This window comes from Puma concolor, chromosome E3 (assembly GCF_028749965.1).
Source record: "Puma concolor isolate L17-30 chromosome E3, mPumCon1.1.hap2, whole genome shotgun sequence".
In the NCBI taxonomy this organism is placed as follows: domain Eukaryota; kingdom Metazoa; phylum Chordata; class Mammalia; order Carnivora; family Felidae; genus Puma; species Puma concolor.
The window spans coordinates 9375021-9400571 of NC_141682.1; the positions used below are offsets into that span (position 1 = coordinate 9375021).

Consider the following 25551-nt stretch of genomic DNA (forward strand, 5'->3'; position numbering starts at 1 on the left):
TTGTTAGCCAGACAGCGGGTAAGGGCTGGAGACAGGTGTATCCAAGGGGGAGAGAGGAGCTTGGAGGGGCAAGTGTAGGAGTCCGTTTTCATTGGTTGGTATTCGGCAGACTACGGTTTAGGGGTTTTTGGTTTTTTAATGACTGCTGTTGAGATCTATCCCAAAGCCAATTTAATCTTTTTTTTTTTTTTTAATGTTTATTTGTGAGAGAGGGGTAGGGGGACAGGATTCAAAGTGGGCTCTGTGCTGACAGCAGAGGGCCCCACGTGGGGCTTGAACTCAGGAGCCCGGAGCTCATGACCCTATCCAAAGTCGGAAACTTAAAGGTCGGAGGTTTAACTGAGCCACCCAGGAACCCCTACTACTGTTTAAAGGCCCTGCCTGAGCTGGCAGAACCAAGGGCCTGGGTCTCCCATAAGCTACCGAAGCCTCAGCAGCGGAGGAGCCCCCAAGGAAACCCGGAGCTTCCACACCACTTCCTGGGAGGGGCTGTTTCCTCCTGAGCTTTGGGCCCCTGGGGTGAGGAAGTGGAGGCTGGCACCGGCCTGCAAGCCAGGCCACACCAGGCTAAGTAGGTGGGGAGGAATGGAAGGCACGGAGGGTGACGATGCCCTGAGGCTGTAACCCGCCCTTCTGGGCCATCCTGGGAAAGTTTGGACCAGGGATTGCTACTTAACTGTTCTGGGCGGGGGTGAGGGGAAAAGGGGATGTCGTTTTCACCCAAACGGGACCTCATTCCCTGCCTGAGAGACCCTGAGGGTGCGGGGGTACATGGCCAGGCACTTTGTTGTAACCCCCTTTGGGCTGCAGCAGCCGCCCCACCCCAGGACCCTTTTGGAGGAGAGGGTGGTGGGTGACACTATGGGGCCGCGTGTATGCGGTTAAAGCCTGGGCTTCTACTTGTGGCAGCCCCTTAAGTGCACACCTCTTTCCCCTTCACTCTGCATTAGGGCACAGCAGACCCTGGGGTCCATAGTCCCTGACCACAAGGTTCTTGAAACCCAAGGAGATTCAACAGGTGTGCAGACTTGTGTGAGGCCCTAAGGAAGCAGCCAGAGAACAGACGCTGCTGGGGGCGGGGGGCGGCGCAGCCTCAGCACCCCCTATGCCAGGAAGGGAAGGGGAGACAAGTCAGGCTCTGGAGCCTGTGGGGGATGGAGCCGTGGGACCCAGGGGTGTGGTGGGGACAACAGTTGTGGGGAGGAGGGAATCCCCCCAGGATTTGGGGGTGGGAGACAGAAGGGATACACAAAGGCTATGCTGGTGGTCCCAGTACTTGGCCACCCACAAGAGCCACTGGAGTCCCCAGGCCCACTCCCTCCACCGACCCCCATCACAAGACCCCAGAGGCCAGGCAGTCACAGCAGATTTATTGTCAGCGACAGAGCACCGCGAAGCTCTCCCAGGGGCCCAGGCAGTGGCCGCAGGGGAGCAGGTGGGGGTGGCCAGGAGCGAAGGGGCCTGGCCTCCTAGGATCCGTGTCCCCTCCCACCTCTCTGGGCCCAAGGAGCATCAGTCCAACAGGCAGGGGCCATCCTAGGGGTGGTTTCTGGCTAGATCTGTCCTGGGCAGGAGGGGTCCCCAGAGTCTGGGCCAGTAGCAGCGAGGGCTGCAGGGCCTGCGGGGAGCAGCCAGGCTTCACGGAGAAGCAGGAGCTCCCCAAGTCCCCTAGAGACTTGAGGTGGGTGACAATGGACCCCCTGCTGCCTGGTCCCTTCGGACTCACCCAGCCCAGGAGAGCCCTGAGCCTTGCTCCCCAGGGAGGGGGACTGAAGTGAAGAGCCAGAAGCACATGGGGGCGGGGGTCAGGGGGCTCGGCAGGGAGTGTGGGGCAGGCCTCACGTCTGCAGCTCCAGGAGGCAGCTGGGCTCGGAAGGCGGTGAGCTGGCTGGGCTGGATCTGTGGGCCTCCTGGAGGTCCCGCAGCACCTGCAGCAGCTGGGCCAGTGGGTCCTCAGGGGCTGGAGGCAGATGCGGGATGGGGGCAAGGTGGGGCCAAAGGCCAGAGAGCCTCTGGGAGTGGGGCCCCGCCCATAGTAGCCCTGAAGGGAGCTCGGGCCCCTGCAAGAGTCCACACGGGGGGGGGGGGGGGGGGGGGGGGGGGGGAGGGGGGGTGACCTACCTCCACCAGGGCCTGTGAGCACAGAGCCCGCCTCTGTGCCCACGCTCAGCTCCCGGTGCTTCTCCCTGCGGGGGAGGACAGAGTGAGGGCTCCTGGTGCCCTGGCCAGGAAGGCTGGGTGACCCCCCTGAGCTGGATGGGGTCCTGGGACTGGGGGCTGACCCTTTCAGTCTGTGGGGAAGAAACAGAGGCCCAGGTCTTGGTCCCCTGGTCCCCTGGCACTTTTCCTCTTCCAGCCTCCTCTGGTCCTCCCCACTTCCAAAACGGGGCAGCAGGGGGGGGGGGAGGGGAGCGGGGGGCGGTGGTCATCAAAAGGCACCACTCCTATTTCAGAGGGCCCTGGGGAAAGGGGCCAACTGGGGCCTGAAAGTCCCCACTATTAACTGGCTGTGGAACCAGCTTCTTTCTTCTGGAAATAGGAAACTGACAATTCAAGCACGGTTCCTAACCGGGGTCCACCAGACCTGGGCCACCCTGGGCCCTCTCGGGTACAGTCCTGTGAGTTTGCACAGAGGGAGAGTGGGCGGCCAAGTGGACCCCAGGCTTGAAGTTCCTTAGTTAGGAATTCGACTGGCTTGGCCCTTTGGATGGTCTCCCTGATCTGTTTTGGAAGAGAGGTGTCCCTGTGCTAAGATCTAATGGGGTCCTCTTCCTCAGATGCCTTCTAGGTCCTGTGGGGTCGGTCCAGGCCCTCACCTGCTCTGTTCATTTACTTATTCGACATTTACCACGAGAGAATACATCTGCGTTGTTTCTGGCCACCAAGTGTCCAGTAATTGGTACCAGCAGCCATGGGAAGTGGGTACAGCAGGGCTGAGGACAGGCCACCGTGTCAGTGGATCAGAGGTGCGGGTGAGGCAGGAGGTCTGGTGGTGTGGGTGGCAAGGAGGTGGGCACAATGAGAAGGGTGGCCGAGGCGTTCTGGAGGTGGGAGAGGCTCTCCAGGCAGGGTGCTGTGATTGGGACTATGAGCCCTGGTCCCGTGTTGGGACCACCCGAACACAAGGCTGCTTGGGTTCAAACCTTTGCCACTTCCTGGCTTAAATGGGGGTAACCGTGGGTCCCAGGAACAAAGCAGACAAGGTGGTGGCTTCGTCTTGGAGGTGGAGGATGAAGTCCTGAACAAGGGGGCCAGAGTAGGGGTGGAGAGGGAGCTGGTGACAGGGCCGCACCGGCAGAAAGGAGGTGGCTGCAGGGTGGCCTGGAGGCTACTGGTGACTGTGGCTCACAAGGGGGCCAGTGGTTCTAATCTGACCGCATGAGCTTTGAAGGGTTTTGAGGAAGAGAGTTAACCGCTGGAAACAAGGAAAAGTCGTGAAGGAGCGAGGACCGTAGCCCCCCTCCCCCAGGGCCCGGGGACAGGAGTGTGGGAGAGAAAACTGCCCCCATTCCGCAGACTCGGGGAGGCAGCACTCTCAGGAAACACCGGGTTGCTTAAAAATATCGCCATGCTGGCCTTGTCCTCCAGAGCCTCTGAGTCAGTGGGGTAGGGCGCAGGCATCCCGTTGGTTCCTGAGCTGGGGAGCTGGGGCCAGGGCTGGGAACCAGGGCACCACGGAGGTGGCTGAGGAACTCGGAGAGGTGGCCGAGGGCAACCCCTGAGCCCCGAGGGCACAACAGGAAGGCTGGACAGGCTGGGAGGCTGGGGCTTCCACAGCCCATGGACCTTTACCCTAAGTGCCTCATGCCGCAGAGACCTATGTGTCCCTCCCCAGGTGTGGCCACCAAAGGCAGGCCCGTGCCGGGCCTGATGCGAAGGGAGAGACCAGCCACACAGAGCAGCCCTGAGCCCGAGTCCCAACTTTGGGCCTCGCCTGGCACATTCCCTGGGGCTGCACGGGCCCCCTCACCGCAGCACAGGCTCCACGCCCAGCAGGTGCCGGTAGATGAGCTGGGCCTCCAGGTCGTGATCGAGAGGGTCGTTCCACTCCTGCAGGGTCACCCGTGACCGGGTCTTGTCACAGCCCAGATCTGGGGACACAGAGAGGGCAGGGTGTGGGCAGGCCCTGTGAGAGCTTACGTCCAACTTCCTGGGAGTGCAGGTGGGGACACTGAGGCCGGGAGAGGGACAGGAATACGCTCAGGGGCCCCAGGAGGGCAGCAGCTCGTCCCTCGGATTCGCTCCTGAGCCCTGGGACACACGAAGGCAGAGCGTGGGAGCTGCACAACCTTCTGGAAGGAAGAAGGGAGTGCCCTGGAACCGTAAGATCACGAGGAGGGAAGCTGAGGGGTTTGTGCCTTGGAATGAGCTGGCCCTGCCACTTGCTGGCTTTACGACCTTGGCAGAGGTACTGGCCCTTGGTAAGCCTCAGTTTCCGCCTCCATAAAATGGGCTACCAGACCCTGCCACCTAGTGCCCTGGGGAGCCCCCCTCACCAATGACGAGGGTTGTCACCAAGGTCAAAGCCAACAGCTCCAGGTCAGGCCAACTGACCAGCGACACCCTTGTAAAGACCCGCCACTGCTCAGTCCCACACGCGGGCCCGGGCTAGAGTGGGTGGGTCAGCTTCCGAGGGCCTCCCGTGCCAGGCTCCAGGGGCCCGGCCTGGAGGCGGGGGGGCTCCAAGGGCTGAGGCTCTTCTGTGACTGGGGAGCAAGAATTTTGTGAAGCAGCCGGAGGTAAGGGAAGATCGTCACAGTTCCAGAACTGAGCTGTGCGACAGGGTAGCCACTAGCCACGCCTGGGGGGCTCAGTCAGTTGAGCATCCGACTTCGGCTCAAGTCACGATCTCGCGGTTTATGGGTTCGAGCCCCACATCGGGCTCTCTGCTGTCAGCGCAGCGCCTGCCTCAGATCCTCTGCCTCCCTCTCTCTCTGCCCCTCCCCTGCTCCCACTCTCTCTCGATTAAACGTTAAAAAAATAGCAATACTAAAATAAAATTATATACGAGAAAACAAACTTAAAACTCAGTTCCCGGGCCACACTAGCCACATTTCAAGCCTAGACACACGCTCACGACCAGCACGTGCTCAGTACCGGGCAGCACAGACACATACCATTTCCGTCATCACCGAAAGTTCTAGCAGAGGCTCCTCCCGGCCAGCCCTCTAGTGCCCAGGGTCCCCCTGCCCACAGCTCCGGTACCCGACTGTGAACTCCGGGGCCCTCTCTTGCCCTCATCAGCAAGGAATTCCTAAAGCGCGTTCCTTGGAACCCTGGTTCTGCAAGAACCTCAGTCACTGGGCAAGACAAGGCTTCCTGTCAAGTGAGTTAGGGAGCCCTGGGTCACAGGGTGTTAGAAACGGAATCCCAACTGGGCTTCAGGCCACCACAGGGCCTTCCGTGTCCCCTCACGCGGCACACACACCACACAGCATTTCCCAAACCAGCCAGTCACGAACCCTCCTTGCCCGGAGCACCCGCAGGGGCCGGCCGGCCTCTGGCGAGTTCCCGCAGGCGCACAGGCAGCCCCCCCAAGCCAGGCCAGCAAGCCATGGCTCGAAGGCCCCGCGTGGATGGGTGCAGGGTAGGGGCCCGCGCCTCCTCTCCCACCTGACTTGTCCTTCTGGTGGCAACAGCTCCACTTGTCCCCGCGGAAGACGCCAGGGTGGTAGGAGCCGAGCAGGCCAGGGTTGCCGATGCTCACCTTCCGCAGCGCAGACAGCCACTGGTTCAGCTCGTTCACGCACTGCAGGCGACACGGGGGGCGGCGGTCAGAGGTCACCCCCTCTGGGAAGCCCTCCCTCCCTGGCACTCCCAGGCACGTGGGCCAACGCGCAAAGCGTGGGCTGGACCGCGGCCACCACCGGCCCCCTCCGCTGTCCTTGGGGCAGCATACCCCCTGCCGACGATACGTGGTGGCCCTGCTGTCACTGTTTCCCCCTGTGGCTTGGGACAGTCACTTCCCAGAACAAGCCAAACCCCTCCCACTTCAGCCTTCCTTCCTGATCCCTGTGTCCCCCCTAGATGGTCCCTCCTTCACAGTGGCCCTGCTCAAATGCCACGCGTTGGGGGTCCTCCCCCCACCGAAGCCTACTTTGTCCTATTTCCCTCCCTAAGTCCCCTTTGTACTCTTGAAGGCACTGCCACCATTTGACATTTTAAATATTTATTTAACATCCATCTGCTCCCCTGGGACACGAGCTCCACCAGGGCAAGGCTGTGTTCTGCCTGCCGCTGAACCCCCACGGCTGAGAACAGCCGGGGACCTTGCACGTGCTCACCAGATATTTTTTAGATGAGTGAATGAGTTAATACGTGAAAAGACGAGAAGGCGGTTTGAGGTCACGCACTCGGGGCCACACACTTCCGTAAACGTGTGATTATTACGTGTTGATACACACACACAAACACACAGGCACCAACACACATACTCAGAAATCCAGTTTCCCGCAAACAGGTACAACACGAAGCTCCAAATCATGGGGACATACACGTCCAGACGCTGGGCCTCGCACAGACCTACATGTGGGTAACCGGACAGGCCCAGGGAAAGGCAGGCACGGCACCCCGAGTCTAGGACACAGACACACGAGACACACACACATACACACGCCGGATCTCACACCCTGCTGGACCCGATGTGGCCGACAAAGGGGTAGGGGACTCCCTGGGGCCTCCGTGTAGCCGCCCCCCAGGTGGCCATTCCCACAGCGCCCCTCCCCTCCAGGGCCCTCCACGGCCCCCACCCTGCACTGCAGGTAGACGGTCTGGGGCTTGCCCGCATCATCCTCGTAGATGAGCTGCATGACGTTCGAGCTGCCGAAGCTCTTCTCCTCCACCTTCTCCGCCGCCCGGATGTTGGCCGGCTTGATGAGGGCACTTTTCTGGAGTGGGTGGAGTGGGCAGACTCAGGGTCCCAGCCGGGGCCCCGCCATTTCCTAGTTCTGGGCCTTAGTCTCCCTTTCTGCAGCAGCGGGGGTTGGCGTAGAGGACCCAGCTCTGTGAGTGACCTCGGCCAGATGCAGTGCAGACAGATGGTGACCGATGCCTGGCCTCTCGAGGGTTCCCGGCGGCCCCGGGAGGTCTGAGCATGGGAAACATTGTCTGGAATCCCAGCATTCCCCAGGGCTGGAAGGTAGCACCTGCCGGAATCAGACCCTGTGCCTTTTCCCTTATGAATAATTCCCCAACTTGCCTTTACCTTGCCCAGCTCTAAGAGTCACAACCCACCTCCTGGCCCCTTCTCACTCCTGTCGTCATCCAATATGGTAAGACACAAACGGGATGATGGGGAGTTCTGCGCCTAACAGATCCACATCCCCGAGGGGCCCCCAAGCTGCTGAAACTCCGCCTGTGCCAGCGGCCCCCAGCCCCTGGTCTCTCCCATCAGAGCTTGCCGGGGCCCTTAGCACACAGATAACCAGTCCCCGCGGCCCTCTGGAGAGCACCCACACCCCCCAGCCTGGCATCCAAGCCCAACAACCCCTGTTGGCCTCAGTGACGAGCAGCGAGTGGGGAAACCTGGAGGGGAGCCTTGGGGACACACATCTGAGCCATCTTGGGGCAGAGCCTCCCAAAGGGCAGAGGATGGAGGGGCACCTGGGTGGCTCAGTCGGTTAAGCATCTGACTCTTGATTTCGGCTCAGGTTATGATCCAGGGTTGTGGGATCGAGCCCTGCACAAGCTCCATGCTCACTGTGGAGCCTGCTTAAGATTCTTTCTCCCTCTGCCCCTCTCACATGTGCTGTCTCTAAAATAAAAAAAAAAATTTTTTTTTCAATTTTAAAAAATCAGGGGCGGGGCGCCTGGGTGGCTTGGTCAGTTAAGTGTCCGACTTCGGCTCAGGTCATGATCTCACGGTCCGTGAGTTCGAGCCCCGCGTCGGGCTCTGTGCTGACAGCTCAGAGCATGGAGCCTGTTTCAGATTCTGTGTCTCCCTCTCTCTCTGCCCCTCCCCTGTTCATGCTCTGTCTCTCTCTCTCTGAAAAATAAATAAACGTTAAAAAAAAAATTAAAAAAAAAATCAGGGGCGCCTGGGTGGCTCAGTCAGTTCAGCGTCTGACCAGCTCAGGTCATGATCTCACGGTTCGTGAGTTCGAGCCCCACGTCGGGCTCTGTGCTGACAGTTCAGAGCCTGGAGCCTGCCTTGGATTCTGTGTCTCTCTCTCAGAAATAAATACACATTAAAAAAATTTTTTTTAATCAAAAAAAGAAAAGGGCAGAGGATGTGCTGCCCATTCTGGGGTACACCTGCTGGAGGGGAGACAGGAGGGGGGCAGACGGGGGTGGTGCTGCACAGGGGGATAGGCGGTATGTCCACAACAGGGCAGAGCTCAATGCTGAGCCCAGAGGGGGATGAGGGAAGGTCCTGCTGGGCTCTGCTGAGGCTGCAAAAAATGCTGAGGGGACTCAGTGGCCAGGTAGCTGCTTAGAGTGGAAGGCGCTGGAAAGCGAGAGGCCCAGGCTGAGGAGTCACCCAAGGAGCTCAGTTCCCCCATCGACTGCTCAGGGCTGGATTGGGCATCCCCGGAAGACTGTCCCCAGAGCCTGACTGACTGGGGGCCGGGTCGGCCCAGCTTGGGGTCAGCAGATCTGCCCAAGAAGCATGCCCTCTGCCCCTCCTGGGAGAAAAGCACAGAGGGACCAGCCCAGGGCCTTCAGTCATTCCACTGGCCAAGATCCTGCCCCGTGCAGGGCCCAGGTGCTGCACCTCAGAGCGACCATCTGCTCTACCCTCAACAGCTTGGCACGTAGGGACCGTCATCCTCAACTTGAAGGCCAAGGCAACAAGGCTCAGAGCGACTGAGACCCTTCCTAGAGCTGGAAACCAGGACTCCTCCCAGACCCTCTCTGATTCCTTTATTTCCCGGAAGCACCCCTCAGCCCCCCACCCAATTCATGCACCAGGAAGCCAGGACTGATACTGCAGCACTGTCCCCCCACCCCCGGCCCTTGGGGAAGAGAAGCTTCCCTCCCGTGAGTCTTAAGAGATACTGTGGCTGCCACCCAAACAGGGTCCTGCCCGACCCTGGGATGGGCTCCAAGGGAGGGACAGGGGCCTCCAGGGTGCCCCCGCTTGCCCACCTCCTTCCTCACCCACCTTGGAATTGGGCGTTTTGGCGAAGCTGAGGGCCTCGGTGGTGAGGGAAAAGTGGAGTTTCTTGAAGGAGGACATGAGGGGACCCTTGCCCTTGGTCCTGTGGATGAAGAGCGGCCCCTCCTTCACCGGCGGCGCCTGCAAGCTCAGCGCCCGCTGCAGGCCCAGCTCTGGCGGGCAAGGGAGGGAGGGCAAAATGTGAGCCGAGAGACCAAGCTGAAGCAGGGACTCGGGCAGAGCAAACATCGACAGCAGGCAGTGGGCAGGGCCTCGAGGGGCACAGGCGGCAGCGAGCAAGGCCATGGGGCAGGGAGCCGGGCAAACATGACCAAGAGGCCGCGGATGCAACCAGAGGCGCAGAGGTAGGTGGGGACCGGAGACACAGGGCGGGGCAGACGACACCTGGAAGCTGTGGGCGGGGCCGGAGGAGGATCCGGTGTGGGCGGGGCCACCAGCCGGGGGGCGGAGCAAACGCGTGTCTGGGGCGGTTGCTCGGGGCGCGGAGCTTCTCTCTCCGGGAGAGCTCACCCTCCTTCTCCTCGATGTCCACCAGCTTGGTGATGAAGTCCTTCAGCTGGGCCACGCCCTGGCGCACGGTGGGCTGCAGCGGCTCCATCCAAGCCTCCTTGGCTCTGGAAGCTGGCGCGTCCATGTTGCCCACGTTCTGAACCGCCTGAGGGGGGACGGCCGCCGAGGGCCAGGCTCTGCTGGGTCAAGGGCCCACCCCTGCAACCTCCCCCGCCCCACCACCAAATCTGTGCTACCTCCACTGTAGAAGCAGAGGTGGAGGCAGCACACGCACTGCTCACAGGCCCATTCCATCCCCATTGGGACTCGGCGCCGAGCACCCCATGGAGTCTGAAGCCTTTCGGGACCCGACAGTGGAGGCTACTTGAGCCCAACCGGCTGGCCTTTCACAGCAAGTTTAATATCAGCCTGTTCCACTGGGTGTGACGACCCCAGCCTGGGAGTGAGTAGAGCTGGAGCTACAAGGCCCCCTATTCACACGCAGGCTACACGGCCTTGGGGAACCTCTTGCCCCTCGGAGACCCGTTTCCTCATCCACACGAGATCGGTGCCCGTGAAAACGCTTTGCAAACTATAAAGTGCGGTGCTACAGGTGTTCCTGGAGCCAGTGGGGGGCACACCGCTGTCCAGGCAAGGGCCCCCCCGGGCACCCGGTCGGGCATCTCGCCAGCGTCCACCGGCCCGCACCTTGGCCAGCAGGAGCAGGGTGCGGCTGGTGCGGGCGTCCGCGTGCCGCTCCCGCAGGTGGAAGAGCTTGGGCGCCATGATGGCGGGAGAGACGAAGCGCAGGCACAGGAAGCTGGTGACGGCGATGAATGGCACGTTCTAGGGGGTGCGGGAGAGCAGGGGCTGGACTCCCCGAGGCCGGGGCTCGGAACAGCCCGCTGGGTTTTGGTGCTGTCCCCGCCTCTCCCTCTCCCCACGACCCCGCCAGGCGCTTCGAAGCCCCCCCCCCCCCCCCAACACCGCGCCTCCGGGCGCCACAGCTGCCCCCTTCCCCACCGCTTTCTTCCCTCCGCCCGGCCCCACCGGCAGAGGGCGCACCTCGTGCTGGGCGCTGGGGAAGCGCTCGCGCACGCGCCGGAAAAGCTGGCGGAAGGTGGCGCGGACCACGGCGGGGCATGCGCGAACGGAGCGACTGAGCGCGCTCAGCAGCGCCGCCAGGTGGGCGCGCAGCGTCTGCGCGCTCTGCTCCAGCACCTCGGCCTCTGTCTGCGGGCGGTGCAGCCCCGAGCACCTGCGTCGGCCCGCAGGGGACCCGCAAGAGAAGGTCGAGGTCAGCGCCCGTGCACACGGCTGCACAGGGGCTCCTGGAGACAGGCGCAGTAAGGCATCAGCGGAGACAGGGGCACACAGGCAACGCACAGGTGGGCAGAGCGATGAAAAGGTAGACCCAGGCCCAGGCAGAAAGGGCGAAAAACATACATTTGCATAAAGGGCCTGACACTCCCGCCCCCAGGGATCGCCCCCGGCCTCACCCTACGTCCTTGACTTCCACTTTGCTGGGGTCCAGCTCCACGTACTTCTTCTCCTCAAACACCTTGTCAATGATGGGGCCCAGGACGCCGTGCAGATACCGCATCCCAGCCACCTGGGGGCGGCGGTGAGTGGCGTTGGTCCCGTCTCCCACCTCCAGCTGCCTGCCATCTCCCTGCAGCTGACCTCCCAGCCACCCCCTACACCATCTGCCTGCTGTGTCTACTCAGGAGAGAACGGGGCACACAATGGGGACGGCGCGACACACTGCTGCCACAGGATGACTGCATGGACGGATGAAGGCAATTCTTAGCCTTAAAGGGCCCTGGACACAGGAAACTGGAATCTAAGCTCCCACTCTGCTTCTTGGCCCTTCTGAAACTCCTCATCTATGACACAAAGAGCACATATCACTCAACCTCACCTTCAGAAAAGACTCCATGGACTTCGAGGCCAGAGAGTTGCTCCGGAACAGGGTGTTAGCCTCACCTACAAGCAGAGGTTCTAGTGGGTAGGGGGGTTGAGAGAGGGACCAGGCTTTGGGGAGGACAGAGGACCTTGGGAGCCCGCAGCCCACTGCCCCAACTCTGCCTTTTGCTCTTTCCTTTGCCCCCTAATCAGATCAGGCAGCTTCCTACAGGAAGACTTCCCAGATTTCTCCCCTCTCAGCATCTCCGGAGTCCTTGGCTCCTGGCTCCCCTCTCCACCACACCCTCAGACAGGCCACTCCCTCCCAGGCCTCACTGGTACGACCCAGCTCCAGCTGGAAGAGCAGGTCCAGAAAGTCTTTGGCCAGTCCCTGCCCCAGGAACAGTTTGAGCAGGTTGGTGGCCACATCCTGGCGGCATTCGGTGCTTGTCGTCTCCTCGATAAGTGCTATCAGCTGCCCTGGGCCCTGCAGGAGGCAGCGAGGAGGCAGGGTCCGAAGACGCACAGGGGAACCCAAACCCTTCACTCCGAGGGCCTGGGACCACCACGGGGAAGGGGGAGGCGTGCTTTCCCACAGAATGGCGAGGGGCCCTGGGCATTGGTCAATTCCTTACCATCCTGAGAACTGAGAGTGTTGCTCTTCAGAGCAGGTTTAGAAGGACAGGGAGAACAGGCCTGCTGTCCCTGGACCCTCCCACCTTCCCCCGGGGCCCCCTCACCTGGGTGCCCAGCTTCACCTCACGGCACAGCAGCTGCACCAGGGGCTGGTAGCAGCCGGAGGGCAGTACCGTCTCGTCCCGCAGCCGCACCTCCAGCTGCAAGGAGCCCAGGTTGCCCCTGGAACGGGCAGCCTGTGACCTCTCCACCGGGGACCCAGGCCACCTGGGCCGTGCCCCCGCCCGCACTGCCTCCATACTCCCCTGGGGCCTGCCCTCCACCTTGGTCCCCTGCACTGCACCCCTCCCACTTTTTCCCCAAGGTGCTCTCTGCTCGGAAAGCCCTTCCCGCCTCCAGACTCAGGGGAACACCACCCACTTTCACCGCCTGGCTCCCTGTCACTTCTAGACGCCTTGAACTCTGCGCTCCACCCATATGGACATGCGGGGCTCCCAGCTTTGAATCTGTAAACTCTCATCAGAGATCCGCTCCTCCACATACACAATCCCCAACTGTCATAACAACCTGCCAGGGGAAACTGAGGCTCGAGGGGATTAAGCAACTCGCCATAATGGATCTAACTACCAAGTTCCTCTGCTCAGACCCCTTCTGGGGAGGGTGCTGACCAAGGCTTAACCTCTCTAAGGCCCCCATGTCCAGAAGCAGAGGACAGTTCACTAAGTGATGCACTAGCACATGGCCTCATACACAGTAGAAGCCGCCAAAACGGCTCGTCCTATGGAAATGCCTGCTGCGGGACTCAGCCCCTGCCCTGCCCCTGCCCCGCTGATGGTGGGGATGGGGGGTCTGGGGTCCTCTGCAGAGAGACAGAGTGAACCATCCAAGGTGGGGGACACTGCTGATCCCCCACTTCCGGGCTGAGTGGTGAGCGAGGAGGCCAGAGGGCTTCCTTGAGGGGGTTGCCAGATTTACCAAAATAAAAATACAAGAAACCCAGTTAAATCTGAATATCTTTGGTAGAAGTCGGTCCCCAACATCGCACGGACATACTTACACTAAAAATTATTCATTGTTTGTCTGAAACTCAGCTTTAAGGGGACAGCTTGTATTTTATCTGGCAACCTTATTCCTGGAGAATTTGGGGGGAGAGTCAGAGCTCTGGGGACTCAAACTATGGTCTGAGGTCTGCAGAGAAACCCTTAAAGGGAAAGGGCTGAAGGCCTGTTCCAGAATCTGCCAGAAGGTGGAAAGCAGGAGACTGCCTTGGAGGACAGGGCTGAGTCCAAGGCTGTGAGAAGCCAGAGGCGGCAGGATAGGCCAGGATAACGGAGCCTGGGCCATCGGGCAAGCGCAGAAAGAAACCTGGAGCTGCGTCAGCCCCTCCCCCCACCACACGCAGCCCCGCCTATTGGAGCCACTGTCCGCGCCCCCCTGCCCTGGGGACCCCGAGCCCACCAGCCCCACCACCGAGCCCCAGGCACTCACTCTCCCCGCCGATTCTTGGACTGGTCGGGCTGCAGCCGGAACCAGCCCTCCTCCTTCTGGGCCGTGCACAGTTTCTGGACATTGAACACCACCTGGGGACAAGGCAGAGGCAGGGAAGCCGCGCTGGGGCTGGGGCTGGGGCCCTCAGCGCTCTTCCTTGCCAAGGAATCTTCCTTTGGGGGAGTCCCTTCCGGGGGTCCCTGAGCACCAGTGGCTGGCCCTGGGGAGTGCCCCTTTGAAGCAGCAGCAGGGCGGGGTGGGGGAGGAGGGGAGGAGGAGAGAAGGGGGGTGGTGCTGGAATGGAGGCGGGGCAGGTGCAGCCAGAAGGGGCAGGGTGCTCACTTTGCCCAAGAAGTCATTCCTGCTGACGAGGTCCCAGTCCCAGGCTTCCACACACAGCGCCTCCGCGGCCCCCTCCTCCAACTCAAACTCAAACATCTCGTTCCAGCGTGGGTAGCGTGATTTCTTCACGATCTGCCCAAAACGGGGTGAGTAGGGGTGGGGTGACCCCAAGGGGCCCCCCCCAAGGCCCAGCCACCCCAAACACCCCACGTGGGATCCTTGCAGGGGCCTTGCAGCAGGAGAGGTTTAAACTTCCTGTTCAAACCTTCCCCAAACCGGGAGAAATTGGGGCTCAGAGTGGGTAAGGCACTTGTCCAAGGCCACACAGCAAAAAGGTAGCAAATGGCACTGAGAAGCCAAGACTCCACCCCCTTCTCCTCCCGGGGTTGCGCCCACCACCCCAGCTATTTGCTGGAGGTGAGGAAAGCCATGCAGGGAGCTGCTGGACTGTGCAGATGAACCCCACACTGGTTGTCTCGGCCCAGCCTGCAGGGGTTGGTGCCAGAAGGGCTGGGATCTGTTAACACCCTCACACAGGTCACCCCGCTTTTCCAAGCCTCTTCTGTGGGACCGTAGTCCCAGCCTGACCTCCCGGGTGATGAGGGCCCAGGCCAGACCCTGAGCCTGCCTGCCCCCTCCCCAGCCCCCTCACCGAGGTCTCCTGTGTCCGGCCGCTGTAGCGCACTCGGACAAAGGGGTCAGAGGCACCATTCCGGTCCTTCGGGGCCAGGTCCCTGGGGAAAGTGAAGCATCCACTTGTCACATGACCGTTGCGGGGGTCATCCGGGCCCACTGGGTAACTATGCACAGCACCCCTCCCTTTTCTGGACCCTGATTCCCACAGCGTTCACCCCATGGGCCTCCAGGGGCACCCACACCAGACCGGGGATCCTCTGACTCGGCAGGACTAGCTGCTGCTCTGGGGACTGGGGGAGGCGAGCGCATCCATGGAACAGCCGGGGCTGTGCCGCCCCACCCCCAATCTGTTCCCAGGGCAGGACTGAGCTGGGGCCACCGCTCTGAGCCTCGGTTTCCTTGTCAGTGGAATGGAGAAGATCGCCCCAACAATTGAGATCACGGGCTTCTAGAAGGCCTGCCCCACAGGGCCAGGGGGGTTTCATGAGCAGCCCCGATAGGCCATCCTGCCCTGTCTCCACAGCTGGTCCTTTGCAAGGCCCAAGGGCGGTCAGGCGCCCCCAGCTCAGGACCCTTTGCGCCAAAACAACAAAGCCCATCCTTCTTCCATCTACTATAAATATTAGCTTCTGCTCTTTTTGGTATTTTCAGCTCAAAGCCTCTCATGCCTGGTTTTTTTTCTTCCTCACAGCCGTCTAATAGGAATCCCAGAGCTTGGCCTTGAGGACCTGCCCAGAAAGATGAGAAACGTTCTTTCTGCCTCTGCAGCAAAGGCAGCTTCGTAGGCCTCTCAGGACCCCAGCAGGGTCTGAGCTGGGGGCGGCGGGGGCCAAGGCCCCTCACACTTTACAGAGAGGTCTGGACAGACCACTCCTCCCACCCAGGGACCTGCTGAGTGGAGGCCAGGCTGGAGCCTCGGCCACCCACAAGTTTTCCATGTGTTTGTGGCTGTTCCACGTCCCAGCCCCAGGACAGAAAATAAAGCCCAGGGGAGCCACAGTCCTCATTGGCAGGAGAGAGATCTTCCTCCCAGGGAAGCCACCCACCCACATGGGGTTCCACTCCCCACCCTGCCGCCCCAGAGGCGAGCAAGGACCCTGTGGAGGTGGGCTGGAGCCAGAAAGGAAGGTGCTTCTCATGGAACGTGTGTGACTCACACTCAGGCCCAGACGGGAGGGGAGCCTGCAGCTAAAAATAGCCGGGGGTGGGGGGGGGAGGGGGAACCCTGTCACAGGTGACTCAGGCCCACCTTCCCACCCAAGCCTCCCTCCTGGAGAGAACCCCGCCCCTCCCATCTGGAGTTTTCCAGCAACTCCTTCCACCCCCCACCCCACTGAGGACCCCGCTACACATCCACGCTGCATCAGGTCAAGTTCATACTGGAGTTAAAGGCAGCAGAAGCCCAGTCTTAGCACTGGGCCTGCACGTTCAGAGTTTGCGGTCCCCTCTGTGATGCCCGAAGCTCCACCATTAGAACCTCACCCCTTTCTCCAAGAGACATAGCCTCCCGTGTGCGGTCACCCAGGAAACCTCTTCGGGTCCGAGGCCCTCCTCGTGGGAGGAGGTGCAGGGCCAGGACACGGAGGGGGGGACGGCACACCGGGAGTCCTAGCCGGTGTCCCTAGCTGTGTGGGGCCCTCCGCCCCGCGCCCCCGCGCCTCCCGTCTCACCTGGCCTCCAGCACAGAGCAGCGCAGCAGCCGGCGGGCCCGCGGCCCCGGCACCACCTCCAGGCGCAGGTGGATCTCGCCCTGCACCTCCTCATCGGGATCGACCTCCGTCAGGTGCGCCCATCCGCTGAAACCTGTAGGGCTGGCGGCTCAGCCGGGGGCCTGGCCCTCTCCCTCAGCCCCGCCAGGCGCCACCCAGCCCCCTCTGCAGGCCCCTCGGGGTCCTCTCAAGCTCCGTGAGGCGGGGGCTGTTGTCCCCACTGACAGATGAGGAAACTGAGGCTCAGCAGCTGAGCAACAGCACTTGGAAGAGGCTTGATGAGCATCCAAATCCGGTGACCCCTGTGTCCTTACTATTGTGTCACAAGGCATGTGACGGCTCTGACCCTGACTCACGACGGGACTGCCTTCTCTGTCCTCAGTTTCTCCAACTTAAAACAATGGCTCTTGTCTAGGGCTGCTGGAGGAGGAACTAAGGCCAGACGGGGAAGCAGCAAGGGAACAGCATCACTTGGGCCACTGGACCCTGAGGGGCTGGTGGGGGCAGCGGGCAGGAAAGGCCTCTGGCCTGGCAGGGGCCAAGAGGCTCCATGAGTCAGCAAAGTCCCCCCCACCCCCGCATGCCTGCCCGGCCTCACAGACAGGAGCAGGTGCGTGCCGGGAAGGCCCCGGGAGAGTCCCGGGGACTCAGACAAGCGGAACCTGTACTGTCTGAGAGCTCCTGGCCTGAACCCTCCCTGGCAGATAGGGACCCAGCCCAGAGGAGGCCCCAGGTCACACAGTGAGGCTGGGAAAGAGCTGACCCTGGAAACAATGTCAGCATCCCGGCAGTCACCAAAGGGGCCCAGCCCAGCCACAGGCTGACCCCTCACAGGCTTAGGACACGATGGCACTGGGGCCCAAGCTGGGGGGACTCCAGGGGTACAGAAAGAGCCAGCCCGATTGGGAGGAGGGGGCCTCTACATCTCAGCAATGGGGCATAGAGAGGCCCTTCTTCTGCCTGCCGAGGCTTCAGATCCCACTGCTAGCAGCCCCCCTCGGCCCTAGGGGGGTGCAGTCCCAGCCAGGGGGCAGAATGGGGCCCAGGGCACAGAGGCCAGGGTGCCGGAGCTGGCCAGAGGCCCTTCTAGGGAGGGCAGACATGGCTCTCCGTGAGCATGGGCCCTGAAGCAGCCTAGAAGAAGTGTCTCTGAAATGGGGGAAGGCCGGGGACAAGCAGAGCAGTGGGGCAAGAGAGGAGGGAGGCCAGAGTGGGCCACAGGCTCCCTCCCGGGGGTCTTACCCTTAGGGTGAGCGGCCAGGGTGTCCCTGGTAAGGCAGACCTTCCCAATAACGTCGTCCCGGCTGGAGGATGAAGAGGGAACCAGAGCTGGGCAGGGCTCTGCAGGGGGCTCGGGACCCCCCTCCTGCCCAGTTCAGGGGCCCTGTGGGAAGCAGGGAGGCTGACGCTCGTCACTTACAGGAGCCTACTGCAGCAGGACCCATGACCCTCCCGTAGGCCCTGCATTCTGGACCCTCTCGTGGGTATGTGCCCTGTTTCTGCGCACGGATGGACACGTGTGCCCACGCATCTGCCGAGCTCATGCTCTGTGGGTTCTCTAGCTCACAGCCCCCAAGCGCGGCCCAGCACACCCGTGCCTGTGTCCCCGCACACGCACACGTACGATGTGGTGTGAGCCCAGTGAACCCTCCGCCCCCACAGACACCCACACGCTCAAACCCCGATCCCTTCCAGACCCTTCTGGGCTCCCCCTCCCGCCAGGCTGTAAAGAGGATGCAAAGCGACCAGCAGTCCCAGCAGTGAAATGGGCAGGTGGTGGGGTCTGGGCCCCAGCCAAAGAGTGGGGGCCCACCCACCTGAGGGCATCCTCATCCATGACGTAGAAGGCCACCGCGTGGAAGGCGGGCGGCAGGTGCACCTGGTACTCCTCACCCCAGAACGGGCACAGGGTCTTCCACACTGTGGCTGTCCTACAGGAGAGGACCCTCAGCACCTGTCTGGGCCCCCCGCAGGACCCAGGCCACGGCAAAACGGGGCCGTGTGACCTAAGTCCACCTTTCCCCACATCTCCTTCCACTCCCGGGAACAAGTGCTCTGCCAGTGGATGGTTTTCCTTGTCCTAGACCCTACTGCCCACCATTAATCATTCCTTCCTGACCTTCCTTGCTGCTCTGGGCAGGGCACAGGGCCGCATCCATCAGGCCATTTTCCATCTGGGGAAACTGAGACCACAGGTGGCCGTAGCTGGCCTCAGGTCCCGTGACGGGGCAGTGGCAGAGCCGGGACCAGAAGCCCGGCCTCCCAGCCTCACCCTGGCTCCTGATGCTGAACAGACTTACTAAGGGTGGGAACAGGGGGATGGCCAAGTTGACCCTGGAGCTAGACAATCCTCCTGGGGGGGCCTAGGAGTCACGGTCCAGAGCCTGACCCAGAGAGGTCTTGCGTGGGCAGAGCCTCACCCAGCTCTGGCCAAACCCCCAGGGCAGTGCCCCTCAGCTCACGGGACTCAGCAGGGCATGTGGGGGTGGGGGTGGGGCAGAGCTGAAACCCCCAAGGACCCGGATGAGGGTTCAGGGTGTCACCTTCACCCCAACCACTTCTCAGGTAAGTTGAACTCTGGAGCCTCGGTTTCCCTGTCTGTCACAGAGACAACCAGAGCCATCCTGCCTGCCCCCTCTTGGTATCATGGTTTGGAGAGAATGAGGCAAAAGACTTGAGGTCCTGTTTGCAGTGGGGGGAAGAACCGCAAGTCTGTCAGCCTTGGCTGGCGGTCAGCCATGGGCGCTCAGGTGGGCGGAACAGGGGGGCGGCTCTGGCCACGAAGTCCGGGACACGGAGGGCACGAGACCGCAAAGGCCCTGCCCAGAATCGTGGAGCCCTTTTGTCCACACCCAGGGGACGTGGCCCTTCTGGGTAGAGGCTGGGGCCCCCAGGCTGGAGCAGCCTTTCTGGGGTACAACCACTGTGGGAGTCTCTCAGGAAGCGGGAGCAAGGGCCGGGGAGGGGGAAGGAGCTCTGGCTTTGGGCTCCGCCAGATTTGGGTTCCAGTCCGAATCTGCCACCTCCTAGGTAGGTGACCCTGGGCAGGTTACTTAGTCTCTCTGAGCCTCCGGGCTCCTCATCTGCAAACGCGATTTAATAATATCACAGCCAGCTCGTTGTAAGCTTTCAAGTGGGCTGCAAAAGGTGTAGCACAGGGCCCGGCAGACTGTACTCCGTAAATGACAGCTGCTGGTCCTAATCATCATCCTCTGTCCCTTTTGAGGGCCGTAAAGATTGTAAACGGGGCGCCTGGGTGGCTAGGTCCGTTAAGCGGCCGACTTCGGCTTAGGTTATGACCTCACGGTTCGTGCGTTCAAGCCCCACATCGCGCCCTGTGCTGACAGCTCGGAGCCTGGAGCCTGCTTCGGAGTCTGTGTCTCCCTCTCTTTCTGCCCCTCCTCCGCTCACTCTCTGGCTCTCAAAAATAAATAAACGTTAGGGGCGCCTGGGTGGCTCAGTCGGTTGAGCTTCCGACTTGGGGCCAGGTCAAGATCTCACGGTCTGTGAGTTCGAGCCCCGTGTCGGGCTCTGGGCTGACAGCTCAGAGCCTGGAGCCTGTGCAGATTCTGTGTCTCCCTCTCTCTCTGACCCTCCCCCACTCATGCTCTGTCTCTTTCTGTCTCAAAAATAAACATTAAAAATAAATTAAAAAAAAAAAACAAGGGGACACATGTGCCCGTGTTTATAAAAAAAAATAATAAATAAATAAATAAATAAATAAATAAATAAATAATAAACATTAAAAAAAAAAAAAAAAGGCAGAGTTGGTGAGAAGCCCTTGGATATAATCCCTGGATGGGCGTCAAGGTCAGTCATTAGCATGAGGAGTTACTGGTCAGGGTCGGGGTCGGGTCTGGGTCTTTCTCCCCTCCAAGCGGGTGTGTCAGGGCATTGGGGGTGGGGGTGGGGGACAGGGGATTAGATGCTCCAAGACCTCCCCCTTCTACCCCCCACCCCCACCCCCGTACCTGATGATGGGCTCATTGTCCACCTTCACGATGCAGTAGGGGTCGCTGCTGCCGGTGCTGCAAGACAGAAGGCCAGGGAGGGGTGGACTGGCGTCCAGCTGCAGGCAGGGTGAGGATAGGGGTTCCCAGCCCTCCCCTCGGTGACCCCAGGAGAAAGACAATCAAGTCTGGGGTACCAGGGCCCGGGCTGGTGCCTGAAGGCTCCTCAGGCCAAAACGTGTGCCCCGCCATCAGTGTGGGAGGCACCGAGGCTCCCCTGCCCAGATGCAGGGGAAGGGGAGAAACGGCTCACTGCCCCCCCCACCCCCCCCCACTCATGAATGGATGCCTCTTCCTGCCACCCTTTCCTCCCGCCCCGCCCTGTAACGGTGCCCAAGGAACAGCCCCGGGCAAGCTGGAGAAACCCCTATCTTACCCCTTGCTACTGCTGCTCCCCAGCCTGGACAGCGAGGCCCACCTCCCAGCCTCAGCCTCCCCCAACCCCCCCCACCTACCCCCCCAAGAGCCCTGCCCCATCCCAGAGGCAGGAAGTAAGGTCTCCCCTTGGGTCCCACTGCCTACAAACTCTCCATCTTCTCTCCATCCCGGGACTGCTCGTGAGTACTGTCCTCAGCTGCCATCCCCACCTGACTACCTGAGCGCAGGGGCCACTTCTGCGTCCCCCCAGGGGCGAGGACAGGGGTCCCAGGAATGTTTCCTGGATACACGAATGAATGAACAAATGTAAGTCTGCCCCCGAGCTCTCGGCCACCCGGGAAAGAAGGAAGGGGCAGACCAACCTGGGACTGCTCAGGTGCCCTGGTCTCCGTTGGTGGGGGATTCCTGGGGTGGTCTAGGCCTAGGGCTGGTCCCAGGCAAGTAAGGGGGTGAGGACTGTCTCCAGAAGTGCCTTTCAGGCCCAGTGTCCATTAAAAGGAAGTGTATTTGCTTGTTGGAGGTTGGGGAAATTCCAAGTCTTGCTTCCCTTCTCAGAAGGGGCCCTTCCTGCAGAGGAAGCCACGAGATGCAAACATCTCCAAAGGTCCTCCTGATGCTGACCGGAAATGTCTGCCAAGACTCAGTTCCCCACATGGCACGGTGGGGCCACGACGGTGGCTCACGGCTGCCTCGGGCCCTGACCTTCGAAGAGGGCCAGCCAGTGGGAGAGGTTCAGTAAATGTTGGCACTGCCCTAGACGCCTTGCTCTTCTTCCTGTAACCCCTCCCCTTGTCCTTTAGGAGCCCCCTCCTCCAAAGAGCCCCTGGGGAACACCCCAGCTTGCATCCCACCACCCCAAAGCCAGGGGGCCGTAGGCCTCCAGCAATCAGGGCCCTGTGCGCCCCAGGAGCTGGGCTGGGCGGCAGGGCCCCGGCAGCTACGTGCATGTTTGCACCGGAACTCCGAAGGAGGGAGACATCGGTGTGGGCTGAGGCCTCTGGGGGGTGGACCCCCTCTACCCCGCCTCTGCCTGCACCCCTGGCACCCCTGTAGCCCAGCTCTGCCCACAGCGCAGTTCTCACTCAGCGAATGAATCTCTGAATGAAGAGTGAGGTCTGTGGCTTGTGTTACAGGCAAGGTCGCTGGAGTGGGCAAAGGCCCGGAGGCTGGAACAGATCTGCGTGTGCAGGGGCAGGGTGAGCTGGGTGGCTGGGTCACAGGGGGGCAGAGGGGCCGGTGTCAAGAGCGGGCTGAAGCCAGAGGCCCGACCACGATCCATGGCCAGCTGCTGGGACCTGTGGCCCTGCCCAGTGCCCTCTGCCCTGATGAGGCCCCTGGGCTGGTCCCCTGTCTGACTTCTCCTTCCCCAGCCTGGCTACTTGCAGGGTCTCTATATTTAGGCCTTTGGCAGTTTCCAGGCTGTGGAAGGGGAAGGATCAGGGCAAACCCTGAAATAGTTCCGGGCCCGTCCCCAGGGCCACTGGGCGTGGGAGCCAGTCACCAGCCATTATGAGACTTAGCTCCTGTCTGGCTGACCCAGGCACCCAAGGATGGGAGATGGTAGAGGGAAACAAAACAGGAACAGGTGGGCTCTAAAAGCTGTCGGTGATGGGGAGCACAGCTGTGCTCTGTGCCCTTAAGAGAACGAAAAGCCCATGAGTGGAGGTGGCAGGGAGGCAGGCCGAGGCCGTGTGATGATGTCTCCCTCCTTAGAACAGTCTCAGTCAACATGGGCCACTATAAAGGTAGTGAGCTCCCCATCCTCAGAGGTGTGCGAGTCCCGGCTGGAAGAGATGCTACTCAGGAGACAGGCTGATGAGGCACAGTGAGGCAGGCTCACCACCACCCCTGCCTCCAGCACTCAGTGCGGGGCCTCCGGTGATCTTCAAACCCCTGACATCCGGGAGCTATATCATTTGCATGGCATTTGCAAGGCTCAGTCCCCACAGAGCCCCACAGCAGGCCTGAAACCTTGGTCCAGCCAGGATTCTTGGCTTGTCAGCAGCAGAAAGAGTGGGTTTGAATGCTGACTTCCCTACCCAAATGCTGTGTGGCCTTGGCAGGTGACTTGCACACCCTGAGCCTCAGTTTCCCCTTCTACAAATTGAGCATATCTACTTTATAGGACAAATAAAAGGATTAAATGGAAAGGTCCTCCACACCCCTTATTCCCCCCCCCTACTGTGGGCCAGGCGACCCCAGAGCCCCAGGAATGCCAAGATGAATGTGTCCCGGTTCCTACCCTCACCCCCAGGCTGCCCAAGAAGCAGCAGCTGCCACCAAGGGCTTCATCCTAACTGCCCCCAAACCGCTGGAGGACACAAAACAGCAAATGAACAGCCCTGCCGGAGGGCACCAGGGAAAGCCAGAGCGGACGTCTGAGAGGGGTCCTGAAGGATGACCAGGAGTTTTCTGGAGGACTCTGAAGGGGCGTGTTTGAAGGCAGAAGATCCTAAACGTGTGCAAAAGCAGGGCGGGGAAGAGCCCAACCAGGAGAGGCTGGCGGGGGGGGGGGAGCCGGGAGCCGGGGTCACAGCTAGATTTAAGAGCCAGGTGACAGGTCAGAACCACTAAGGGGAGGGCGGAGGAAAGGAGGTGAGGAGAGGTGAGTAGGGAGGGGGGCAGGGCAAGGAAAGAGATCTCGGAGGCAAACCAACAGGCCTCGGTGGCCACTCCCCCAGGGAAGGAGACCCAAGGCCCCTCGGCTGTGCAGAGGCAGGGCTGGCCAGAGAAGCCGGCACCTTGGCCCCCTGGTAGACGAAGTCCACGTCTTCACCACCCAGGGCTGGGGAAAGCCTATGGCCAGGCACTAGGGCCTGCGGGGATGGCAGGGGGGTGGGGGGGGGGAAGGTGACATACGGAGGGGATGCTCCTCCCGGCAGCCACCAGCCAGAGGAGGCCCAGCTGACCTAGTTACCAGTGCCAGCAAGGGGGGTGCTCAGAGGCTGGGCCTGGAGGCTAAGACCCTCGGAGTTCATTTGCCTGCTCTCCCCAGAGACCACAGGCTCAGCTCCCGCCCCACCTACAAGCTCAGAAACCCACCTGGAGATGGCCCTCGCAGCCCCCTCCCTCACCCATTGCCATAGCAACTGCTGAGTCTGGCCTCGCCTGGCCCAGGGGGCCTTGAACTAGAACTGCTCGAGGCGCTGAGAGAGCGGGGGGGGGGGGGGGGGGGGGGGGGGAATTCACGGGGGCCAGGGGCCACTGCGCCTATGGGAGAGATGCCCGCGCCCCAGCCTCCGGCACCCCTCCCCATTCGCATCCAGGTGCCTGCTGAGGAGCCGGGGTTGGGCAGAGGAGGGGTGTGGAGGGGGGCTCCCGACAGTAGACTTTGGACCCAATGCCGCCTCTGGGCTCCCCTTCCCCCACACCCTGCTCCAGGCAGCCAGCGCACCTGGAGCTTTGTGCTGAAGAGATTTTATTTTATTTTTTTAAGATTTCATTTTTTTTTTTAATTTTTTTTTCAACGTTTATTTATTTTGGGGACAGAGAGAGACAGAGCATGAACGGGGGAGGGGCAGAGAGAGAGGGAGACACAGAATCGGAAACAGGCTCCAGGCTCCGAGCCATCAGCCCAGAGCCTGACGCGGGGCTCGAACTCAGGACCGCGAGATCGTGACGTGGCTGAAGTTGGACGCTTAACCGACTGCGCCACCCAGGCGCCCCCAGATTTCATTTTTAAGTGAACTCTACACCCAACCTGGGGCTAGAACTCACAATCCTGAAATCAAGAGTCACATGCTCTACTGACTGAGCCAGCCAGACACCCCTGTGCTTAAGGGATTCTGACCTCCAGTCTACAGAAGAGGAAACTGAGGCTTCGGAGATAAGATGCTGTCTAAGGCTGTATGCGAGGGAGGCAAGGATTGGATGGGGCAACTCAGCTCTGGAACCTACTGAGAAAGGGGCTGGGACAAGGGGCCCCTAAAACCTCCTCAAATCTGGCCAGGGACCAGGGAAAGCCCTAGATGTTGGTGTTGGTTAGGAGCTCTGGCCCCAAGATGGTGCTCAGCCGTTTGGAGCCAGCATTTCACGTCTCTGAGCCTCAGTTTCCTCATTTGTAAAATGGAACGATGAGAACGGCCTTGCTGGGCAGTTGTGAGGAGGTAAAGCCACCGCATGGCTCAGCCACCCCATCTTTGCACGGTACCGGCCTCCTGACCTACAGGTTCACCCTCCACGCCAGCGCGCAGCTGGAAGCCCCGGGACAGCCCCCCGCCCTGGGGGCGTGTTTCAGGTGCACACTCCCGGGTACTAAAGGTTTCGGAATTACTGAGGAAGACCCCTAGTTTCCAGGGGGCACCCCCACCCCCCCAGCCACACCCCCCGCAGTTCACTGAGGCATCTCCTAGCGCGGTCTCCCCCACGCTCAGCCCCTGTCCTGTTAAAGCTCTACCCTTCCTTTCTTGAGCCGCCGTTCGCTGTCTCCCTGCTAACTAAGGCCCCTTATAGACCCCCGTCCCCTCCCCAGTCCACAGCCCTTCCCTGTCACCCCCTGCCCGGTGCCTGCAACAAATCTTAACTGTCCCCATTTCCCTTCCAGTCCCCCACCGCGGCCACACTCGCCACACCCTCGCCGCTGCTCCACTTGTGGGCGGGCCGTGCGGACCCCGGAAAGGTCAGGCACAAGGGGCAGCGCCCCTCCCCAGAAAGTTGGGGCCCCCACCCGCGGCAGCGCTCACATGTCCTTGGCGGGCAGGTTCTTCCCCTCCACGATGCGGATGGACAGCGAGCTGCGCTTGGCCATCGCGGGTCCGCGACGCGGGATGCGGGTCCGGGAAAGCCGGACGCCGGGGTCGGGTGCAGCGGGCGGCCAGCGCGGGACTGGGCGCCGGGGGGC

At 61.4% G+C, this 25551-nt stretch overlaps 1 protein-coding gene across 5 annotated transcripts; it reads right to left on the minus strand.

Moving 5' to 3' along the window:
* Window positions 1–1767: 1767 nt before the first annotated feature.
* On the minus strand, window positions 1768–25551 carry RASA4B (RAS p21 protein activator 4B). 5 transcript variants are annotated; one of them, XM_086691804.1, is made up of 22 exons: window positions 25394–25541; window positions 21074–21278; window positions 20295–20351; window positions 18141–18249; window positions 17566–17627; window positions 16285–16417; window positions 14631–14712; window positions 13979–14110; window positions 13637–13728; window positions 12253–12370; window positions 11849–11999; window positions 11529–11593; window positions 11107–11219; window positions 10673–10865; window positions 10316–10453; window positions 9629–9773; window positions 9104–9270; window positions 6750–6887; window positions 5614–5749; window positions 3971–4091; window positions 2122–2186; window positions 1769–1960 (listed from the first exon to the last, which is right to left on the minus strand). In XM_086691804.1, the coding sequence occupies exons 3-22, from the start codon at window positions 20308–20310 to the stop codon at window positions 1839–1841; spliced, it is 2298 nt and encodes a 765-aa protein (XP_086547930.1). In that variant the 5' UTR covers window positions 20311–20351; window positions 21074–21278; window positions 25394–25541; the 3' UTR covers window positions 1769–1838. The 5 variants fall into 5 exon arrangements, with proteins under 5 accessions (XP_086547933.1, XP_086547930.1, XP_086547932.1 ...); XM_086691806.1 differs by having other exon boundaries at window positions 18141–18254; window positions 25394–25540; XM_086691807.1 differs by lacking the exon at window positions 21074–21278 and having other exon boundaries at window positions 1768–1960; window positions 18141–18254; window positions 25394–25551.